This window comes from Galeopterus variegatus, unplaced genomic scaffold (genome assembly GCF_000696425.1).
Source record: "Galeopterus variegatus unplaced genomic scaffold, G_variegatus-3.0.2 Scaffold29, whole genome shotgun sequence".
NCBI lineage: Eukaryota > Metazoa > Chordata > Mammalia > Dermoptera > Cynocephalidae > Galeopterus > Galeopterus variegatus.
Window position 1 is genome coordinate 1,500,442 of NW_007726140.1, and position 10,550 is coordinate 1,510,991.

At 41.3% G+C, this 10,550-nt stretch overlaps 1 protein-coding gene across 1 annotated transcript in view; it reads right to left on the bottom strand.

Moving 5' to 3' along the window:
- F13A1 (coagulation factor XIII, A1 polypeptide) overlaps positions 1–10,550 on the bottom strand; it is a 154,042-nt gene that overhangs the window by 107,826 nt on the left and 35,666 nt on the right. Inside the window, exons 3-4 of the mRNA XM_008569953.1 lie at positions 8,347–8,465; positions 5,000–5,107 (exon numbers count right to left, since the gene is read on the bottom strand). Coding sequence (XP_008568175.1) covers positions 5,000–5,107; positions 8,347–8,465 — 227 coding nt within the window. The remainder of the gene's footprint in view (positions 1–4,999; positions 5,108–8,346; positions 8,466–10,550) is intronic.

A 10,550-nucleotide genomic window follows, 5' to 3' on the forward strand; every position in this document is an offset into this window, starting at 1 on the left:
TCACCACGAACACCACCACCACCACCACCACCACCACCACCACCACCTCCACCATCATCAACAGCATCTCCATCACCATCACCATTACCTCCACCACCATCATCACTGGCACCATCACTATCACACCACCATCACCATCACCACCATCACCATACCATATTTGGTACCTAATCCTCTCTTGGATTTTTTTTTTTCCAGGGACTTAATGCCTCTGGCTAATTATAATTCTCTGGTTTATACCCTTGCTTACTTATTTCCCTTTTTCAAAATTCACCTGTTCTGGGCTCCTTTGCCTCAGGGCCTTATTCTTTTCTGGGAGACAGACACTCAATTTGTTACAGTAGTTGTCTTATGGTAATAATGTGCCGGTAGTGGGCTTCTAAGGTAACATGATCGGAGAGTAAGGATAATATCTAATTCCAGCACAGCCACTTACTTGCTGTGTGACCTTGAGTGAGAGACATCATTTTCAAGGCCCTTTACCTCTTCACCTAGAAGCCCACGCACATGTTAGTTCTGTGCACCTTTCAACACAGAAGTTCTGCTGAGCTGGTCTTAGCCCATCGAATGAATCTGCACGGAGGTGAGGTATTGAGGAGTTTCATGGTGACTAGGCAAGCAGTTATCTGCAGTAATAGCAGCCACTGCGGCAGCAGCTGCAGCTCCCGGGGGAAGCTCTCTGCCCATAGTTGCTGCAAGATCCAATCAATCAGGGGGCAGAAATGAGCTTGGACAGGTAACCTCCCAGCAGTAACGCCAGGCTATCGTCACTGTCTTCTCCTTTCCCCAGGCCCATGCTGTTGTTGTCACAACATGTCACGACACATCTGTTTTGATAACCTGACTGGGAGCTCAGAGCCCATGTCTGGCTTTCTGCCAGCAATTTAGGGCTAGCAATGGAATGCTTTATTAATGCCATGTGAGAAAAACAGGTTTTCAGATGGCACAAAGCATCCTCCTTAACTTTTTCTGGCACACTTCCTGGCCATTTTCCTGGTGAGGACTGTCACATCAGAAACAATGTGGAAAGAAAACAGCATTCAAGCAATGCAGTTTAAAGGAAGAAGGAAAACACTGGACAAGTTTCTTCTGTTCCCTAATTTCCTCTTTTTTCTTTCTTTTCTCTCTTAAATCCATCTGCAGTACAGCTTTAGCAAAATGCACCACTCAGCATTTAGAAGAGCCTAAATAAAAGTTAGCTTATGTAAGATTATAATATCTCAGGCCCAATCTCTAGAACAATGAGATTACAGGATTTTTGGACTTTCCTTCTCCTGGGAGAGTCCAATAGCCCAAGGCTGTCTGAATTGTCATGAACTTTTCCTACTTTCACCTCAAGTGAAGGAACAAACAACTCAAAATAAGGACCAGGGAAGACAGTGAGTTTACAAAGGAAAAAAATAGAAGAAAGGAGAGCTCTGTTTTGAAGAATAAAAGGATATTCTTGCTGCCACTGGGAGTAACAAATGTGGTTTGAGTGTAGAGGCAATATTTCATTTTAAAGACAAAGATGTGAGGCCCAGGGAGGTAAGTGATTTATTTATCCTGGGTCACAAAGCAAGTTAATGGCAGAACCAGCATCGAGGTTCAATCTGATATGGGCCAAGGCTCTTCCCATATGATGCTGCCTCCACTTTTTCTCCAGTAGAGGAATGAAAACAGGCATGTTTTGAATGAATTAATAAGACAGATCCTCTATGCACGTAAGAAGAGACTGTTATTTCTATTCCACAGGCAGGGAAACTGAGCCACAGAGGGGTTTACTGCTTTGGTCCACACTAGGGGCGATGTTTGGAAATATAGAGAGATATTTGTGGTTGTCAAAACTGGTGGGGGAAAATTCTACTGATATCTCCTGGGTAGATGCTGCTAAACATCCTGAAATGCACAGGACAGCCCCCACAACAAACAACTATTCGAGATCACATACACTTTACAATAAATATTTTTATCTAGGTACTGTGCACTTAAAATCCAGATTCACATTATTATTATCATTAGGAAGTTTGCACAATATGGGTTATTACTTGTGCTCGTTTAGTATCAGGCACCCAACTGCTCCCTGCAAACTCCTTGCCGACTTTTAGTGCTAGCCTTGGCCATGACCACAGTAAGCAAATTTGTCTTCGGGGCTCTAGTCCTGTGTTCCTGTGTCTTGTCCCCACTCAACTCCACCTTCTTCAGGCAGCCAGGGAGGCCTGGGTTGCTCGTCTCCTCTCTTTCCTGGCAGCACTTGCTCTCGGGAAAGCTCTGTCCATGCCACTCTTGTCTGGGCATGAATTGAAATCAATGCCTCGCCCCTCCAGGAGAATTTGCATGTCCCACATATCTCTGTTCTAGCATCTGTGTCCTGTGAAAGGAGTCCCCAGCCTCAAGGCCAGGCTGGGGAGGCACTGGAGAGAGACTCCTCAACAACTGCTCAGCAGCCTCTGTTCCACTAAGACCTGAGCCCAGCCCTGAGAAAACACACACAGGCCCATCCACCTGGGAACCAGGGTTCTGGCTAGACTCGCAACCTCAAAACATTTTCTTTCAGGGCTTTCTAAATAACATATTTTTGTATTTTAAGGCAAGTCTTTAATTGAGAAATTTAAAGGTTTTTCCTTTGTTCTTTGTTTAACTGCCTTCAGAAATTTCATGACAGGTTTCCACAATTTGTGAACAGGAGAGGAACTGCCTGAGTGACCAAAAAACAGTTGACTTTTTTTCTAAGTGTCATCTTTTTTTTTATCAATTTTTGAGGGCTCAACATTTTAGTTTTTAAAATAATTATAACTGAAGAGATTTTGGAAAAATTCACAGAGCTATTCTAATTATTAAGAGATAATAAAGGCAAAAACACTTTGAAAGCTACCCAACATTGTGTACGTGTAAACAGTGGCATGGTAGAAATAGAGATACTGCCCCAAATGGCCCAGGGCAGGACCTCTGCCCCTTAACACCCAAGGCCTCACCTTCCAAAAATAAACCCAAACCCAAACCAAACCATTCCCAAAATAGATTCTCCCTGTCTAGTTCTAAACCTTGTAGTTGGGATATACATTTTCAGAATTAGAACTTCATAGGCTTTATGTGATTAATAAAATTTCAAGGCAATTTGCACTAGGATTATATGCTTCATTGAACACTTCACAGCTTCTACCTGGCCAGGTGCCACTACAGGCATTAGGTTAGCTGGTCCATGTTTGCTTCCCTCTTGCATTGGCTTGTGTTAATCGGTGATTTCTGGATTAGTGAACACACACGTAATGTGTGAGCAAACTTAGGCCGATGAGCATGGTACTTTAGAATGCTCGAGAAGGAATTAACCTGTATTTAAAAGCACTGCTGGCTACTGTTCCCGTTCCCCCTGCAAACTCGATATGGTAACTTCAAAGGTGAAGAAAAAGGGAAATCTTGTCTGCAAATGATGAAAAATAGTGATCAACAGCAGGTCTAACATATGTTGTTATAAATGGTTATCACAAAGAGAATCCCAAGTTCCTTAGAATTCATTGTCTTTTCATTATGCAATGTCAACTAACAAAACAAAACTGCCTTTAGATGTTACTTTCTATCTTCACTTCTTTTTTGTTGAGGTGATGGATATGTTTATCAGCATTATTTAATCATCTCACAATCCATACATATATAAAAACATCACGCCATATCCCATAAATATATACAATAATTGTCAGTCAAAAATAAAACATAAATAATAATGATAATCATGAGAGACTTATAGTTTCAGCCTTAACATGTAAAGAGATTAGAAGTCATCATTCCTGTCCTTACAAGAAAAAACTGACCAGACTTAAACTTAGACTCATCAGAGAACTGAGATTGCAAGATGAACCACCATCGTCAAATCTGGAGGTATAGCTTCCTTTACTTTTTAAGCTACACTGTTTCATAAATTTGCATGTAGCTTAGTTATTAATAACAACCCTTCTTAAAAGCTAACCAGAAATTATACCTTATGTCATTATCAGTCTAATATTTTTATATTAACAATATTGATTTTATTTAGCTCAAAAGAATACACAAACCAAACTCAAAGACAAAATTCATCCAAAGAGAGATTTTTTTTTTGTTTTTTAGAAAACTTAAGGAAATTGGTTAACATAAGAATTTTTTTTTCTTGGTCTTTGTGTGAAATACCACCCTGCTTAACATTTTTTCAGAAATATTCTCATCCTGTGCCAGATTTGATATATTTTTCTGAACCAAAAACTAGCTCTACGTGTTGGGTATAGAAGTATAGTCCAGGACTGCACAAAACCTGGACATTCCATTAGTCCACTTCCCATGCTGACCCTGACCTTCCTACTCATGGGAGTTCTATCTCCTCTCCCAGCAGGCTGTTCCATTGCAGGATCTCTGCATTGTCAAAGAGGTACTACAGAGAGTGGTATGGAAGGTAGAAAATGTCTAGATTTGGAGTCAGGACACCTGGGTTCTAGCTGAGGCTTTGTCACTGACAAACTGTTGTCACCCGGTTTCCTAAGTCATAAATTGGTATGAGTAATGCCACCCCACATACCTCACATGATTACTGCAAAGAATCAACAGCTACTTCATGAGTGACAAAACCCTATGGTGAGGTATCATTGTACTAGAAGCTAGCATTAGAGTCACATATTTCTTTATACTTACTATTCCGTGCTCCTTGGTGTTTGATTGATTGATTGTTTGATTATAGTCATTGCCATTTTTGTCATGGTCATTCCTCAGTCCCTAGGCAAGAAGGTCTTAAGAATAACTGATCTATGGCATCCTACTCTCTATTACTATTTGTCTGAAGCCAAAGAAACATATAGCTTTGAGATAAGAATTTTGTTTTACAGCATAAGACAAGCTCAGGAAATCCCAAGAACATGCTGGTGTCATAAGCCAGAATCTTACAAATAAAAGTTTATTAAGTGTAACTCATCATTTCAACAGCTCCCAATGAACTGGCATCTATACCAAGACAAATGACAGGTGTAACAGGTTTTAGTAATCAGCAGTTGTTGCTTACCATCGCAGATGCAACACGGCTGACTTTGATGGGGTTCCCTCTACCAGAAAGGTCCATTTCTGCCTTGTCCATCACATACAGGCAAGCGTCAAGGATGCCATCTTCAAACTATTTAGGAACAAAAATGAGAAACTGCTTAATGCCCACTCTGCAAGCAAGGCATTCTCTGATGAAAAAAATAAAATGAAATCACAACCTAATATTTAGAAATGTGTATTTCCTATATAGTTATGTCCCATAATCTTTAGTGTGAAATATTAAAGTAGAAGGAAAGAGATATCCTCTTTTATTTTCAGTAAAGTGAATAAGAACATAAAAGCAGGGCCGACCCCTTGGCTCACTCGGGAGAGTGCAGTGCTGGCAGCGCTGAGGCCGCGGGTTTGGATCCCATATAGGGATGGTCGGTGCGCTCACTGGCTGAGCGTGATGTGGACAACACTGCGCCGAGGGTTGCAATCCCCTTACCAGTCAAAAAAAAAAAAAAAAAGAACATAAAAGCAAACCAGAAATAAAAATGGAACAACTGGAGAGCTGATGGACTTGGGGACCATGAACTGACTGCAAATTCTTCAGAAAATGGAATAAGTTAATTTAGAAGATCTCTCCAACACATTGGCTCCAGAGCCTAAGGCGAAAGAATGAAAGATTTACTAAAGTCAGGCCACAGTTTTGAGCCCTTGAAAGTAACATGAGTCCCAAATAAAAATAAATAAATAAATAAATAAACTCGGGGGAAAAAAAAAAAGTAACACGAGTTCTCATGCATCTTGAACATAAAGGTATATCACAGGTTAGCTTACACCTGATATGGGAGACCTCATGTAGTGAATGTCCCTCTAAGGTTTCCCTTCTTCTGAGAAAAAGGTGGAGCCCAGCATCCAAGACAGGGCAGAAAGGCCTGGAGAAAGTAAATTATACTATCAAGGAAAGAACCTGGTACTAGTTCAACTTCCTTAAAAAAAAATCTGCTGTGGGCAATACCAGAATTTCCTTAAAAAGGTATAAAGATCTGGGCCGGCCCCGTGGCGCACTTGGGTGAGTGCGGCGCTTGGGAGCACAGCAGCGCTCCCGCCGCAGGTTCGGATCCTATATAGGAATGGCCGGTGCGCTCACTGGCTGAGCGTGGTGTGGGCGACACCAAGCCAAGGGTTGCGATCCCCTTACCGGTCACAAGAAAAGACAAAAAAAAAAAAAAAAGGTATAAAGATCAAATAGTAACAAATGGCAAGACAGGGAGACTTTTCCTATATTGTGGCTCACTGGAATAGGAGGGTTCCTTGAATACAGAAACCTTGCATGTCACCTGTCCAACTACTTGTGACAGAAACCACTATCTTAATGGCTAATTACCATGTAAGTCTTTACTAAATCCAGTCAGAATACCAACTCTGGGTGTGCCTCAACCTGATGGGATGGAAACGTGATAGGTAATTATGCTAGCTCTTCTCTCAGCTGTGTTTGTGGGACATAGTAGCAACCAACTAGAGAGTTAAGGAAGTAGTCATGGAACTAATCATTTCATTGCATTGCTGCAAAAACTGCCTTGGCTGGTTATTTTGGCTGAAGGACCCAAGTCAGTGGCCTCTTTGAATGATGGTAGATACAGACAGTGCCGGTGCTAAGGGTGCCCCCACAAAGGCATGCTGGCCAAGGAGACCCTGACTGTGCTTGGGACACCCTCCCAGTTCTCCTTGCTGACTTTTTTTCTTATTATATTAGCTATGTATAGATTGTCATATTGGGGCCATAAATAGAATCACACCTAAAGGCTGGGAATTAGGGACTCAAGGCAAAGACACCGAACAACCAGTGGTAGTCAAAGGTTGTATGTCACTGAGGAATGGAAGGGCTTGTAACCAGGGATCCAGGCAGGAATCCAAAAACAGGGCAAGCAAACATAGATCACAGCTCAGCAGGACATCAGAAAGGCAGGTGGCATGTAATTCTCAGGAATCAGGGTGCAGAGCTGGACACAAAGCCAGGGAGGCAAGATAAGAGCTTGTGATGGCAAGACACCAATGGTCAGGCTGGAGCAGTGGGTAGACAGACACACGGAGGTCCCTCACAGAAGTCCAAGCTAAGCATCAGGAGCCAAAAAAGTATCATGTGACTTGGCGTGGCCAGATTCCATGAAATCTCTCCCTGGATGCCCAGAACAATGATGCACAATTCCAGTCGTCCCAGCCAAACTCTGAAAAATGCACTTCCTCTTATGTTGCTAATTAAAAATCATATTTTAATCAATAGGACATGCATTCATTTATGAAAAGATGGTAAAATATCATTCATTTGCTCCATTGTTAAAGACATTTGTAAGGAAGTAAAACCAGTGTAAAATAAAGAACAGCTTAGTCAGGCTCACTTGCCTCATATCTGTTACAAATAGGCAAGGCTCAGCATGTTCATTAGAAACAATTTATAATAAAGTAGTGTAACTGCACACGTGTGCTCATTTACTGATTCAGCATGATTGTTGTAATTATGTAATGCTTGGCTTGTGGCTGCTGTTGTGTACTATGAGTCTAAAGGTAACTGCTGTTAACTACTGGTTGGCAGAGCATGGAGGGTCATGGAGGCGTAGAGCCTGAGCTTGTCTTGGAGGAATAAAGCATGTCTGTAAAGTTCATATCTAAAGAATAAAGTTTGTCTACCTTGCATAAAGCTGCCAGAATCTTCTTTCAATACCTGACTCATGACCTGCACAAGAAGGGGCAGAAGGATCTGAGATTCCTGCTTGACAACATCAAACTGAAATCATTAGAATTATTGAATATCTTAAAAAATACCATTTGCTACTTTATATCTAGGCAGTGACTTGAGGTTGTGGCTGATAAAATGCTTCTAGGTTAAAGTCCAGGGGGCTCACCTTTGGCAAAATGGTAACACTCTTTTCTAATTAGCAGTACCCTAGACTAACACTTTTGTTGTTGTTGTTATGAATAAAGGTTATTTCTTTGAGTTGGGCACACACCCTGCAGTATTCTTTGCTTCATTATCAAAATGCCTTTCTTAATAAAAAAAGGAAAACTTCAGACCATTTCATGTTGACCTAATGAGATTTCACTGCACCAAGAAGCCAAAGCATTTCTCAATAGGATGATACATTAGCCACAGAGTCTCTGGTCTCTGTAACATTGTAATAACTGAAGATACATGGTTTAGGCTGATAAATTATGCAGTTTTCTTTATAAGCTTCCACTCTTATGCTCCCTGTCTTGGAGTCTCAGATCCTGGAAAGCAGGAAATTGTACTTGTCTAATATTGACATATGACACCCTGCAGTGATACATGTGACAAAAAAAGTAAGTAAGAACGTCCTTGACAATGACAAATTTTAAATGGCTCACCTGACCATAGCTCCAGCTTCTGCTCTTGATGTCACTGAAGTCTCCAAAAAAAATTACCCCGATGTCATTCAGGACATACTCTTCTCTTTCTCTCTCATTGTGCAGATACACAGCATCTTCTGCATTAGGATTTAAACATAATGACCATGACCAAACCAGACTGTTTTCAAATACTTGAAAGTTTATTTTGTCCCCTAAACTTAAATTTCATCAACAAATGAAAAAAAATGTCATTTGTTTCACGGAGCACAGCTCATTTCCCAACATTTTTAGCAATGGTGAACATCTTCAGCACCAAAGATCAGTGTGCAAATGACGACATTTGTCAGCAAAGAGCTGACAAACTCTGGCTCTTAAAGTTCCAAGCAGCACAATTAAATTGACATGTCTCATTAAACATCTTATAATTCCAGTACATCAGTAGTTTCAGAATCAGAATTCTACGATGCAGATGAAAATCTGTAACACAGATCAAAAAATAATTTCCAACCTTTTAAAGCTAATAGAAAAGCAGCTGAATTGAAAATGATTTCTAAAACAAATCTGGGACACATTAGAAGACAGCAGCATCGTTTGTCATGTCTGGTTTGTGCCCATCGCTGACAGGAGGAGGGAGGCTGCTCATTGTCTCATTTTAATGAAAAGTACTTATGGATGTGTTGGTTGGTGTGCATGCCCGACCCGCTTCCCTGGTCTTCTTCCTCCATTGCAGGGACTCTTCCCCACCTCTGGCTATAATCTCAGGAGGGCCACGCTGCCCACCCTCCTACTTAGTAATCAGTCTGGTTTGCTCGTTCCCAAGGCATCACACCAGGGCATCTTTAGCACAGGCAGGACCAAAGAGGTGTAATTACTCTCAGGTAAATTTGAGTGTTTGCAACAGTGTGCGTCTTGGTTGTGATTGGGGATATGGTTTGTTACATTTCTCTGGCTCACGTATCCACTGCCTCTATTACCTTTTGGTTCTGTTCTCATTCTCTGATCAGGTTATTATTATTCTCTGTATAGTAGTGGTTCACAACCTTGGCTGCATGTTAGAATCATCTGGGGAGATTTAAAAATTCCTGATGCTTGGACAGAACTATGGATCGACTAAATCAGAATCTCTGAGGTTAAGAGATTCAGGCATCAGGATTTTCATTTTGGTTTTTTCTTGAGCTCCTCAGTGATTCTGATATGCAACCAAAGTTGGGAATAAGTGCTCTGGCCCTTTGCTCCTCAAAGGAAAGTTGGAAGACCAGCAGCATCTGGTCTGGTCCTGAAAGCTTCTGAGAAATGCAGTCTCAGGCCACATCTCAGACCTACTGAGTCAGAATCTACACGTTAACAAGATCCCCAGGGGGTTTATGCACACATTAAGGTTTGAGAAGCACTGCTCAGTCCAACCAACTTAAACCCTCCTTCTGGGCTGTCCTGTGGTTTTCACTGAATCCTTTGATAATTTCTCGGTCTTGTCTACAGCACTTTCTTGTATTATCTTCTTCATGTTCTCTGTCTCTTGCCTACTACTTGCCTGGTTTCACACAACTGTAAATACATCCACACACACATTCACATATACACTTAGATGTCCAATAAACTGCACACATTTAGAGCATACAATTTCGCAATCAAGATAATAAACATTCATCACCCCAAAAGTTGTCTTGTGCCTCTTTGTGATCCCCACTCCTAATCCCCTCCACCCTGTGCCAGTCACACATTCACATATACACTTAGATGTCCAATAAACTGCACACATTTAGAGCATACAATTTCACAATCAAGATAATAAACATTCATCACCCCAAAAGTTGTCTTGTGCCTCTTTGTGATCCCCACTCCTAATCCCCTCCACCCTGTGCCAGTGAACCATTCATCTGCTTTCTGTCACTGTAAATTAGTTTGCATTGTCCAAAATTTTATGTAGATAGAATCACACAGTATGTGCTTTTTTGAAGGTCTGGCTTCTTTCACTCATGCTCATGATTTTGAGGTTTATCCACGTTGTTGTGTGTAGCAATAGTTCATTCTTTCCAAGCCTTTTAATCTTTCCAGAAGAATCCAGAGTAAGGTAGCAAGTGTGCCCTGGCCTCACTCAGCAAGTGTAAGCTTTGATGCCTCTAAACTGTTGGCCCGGCTGAGTTCTGGAGGCAGGATGTCATTTTTTTTTTTTTGTCTTTTTGTCTTTTTTCCGTGTCCGGCAACGGGTCGCAACCCTCAGT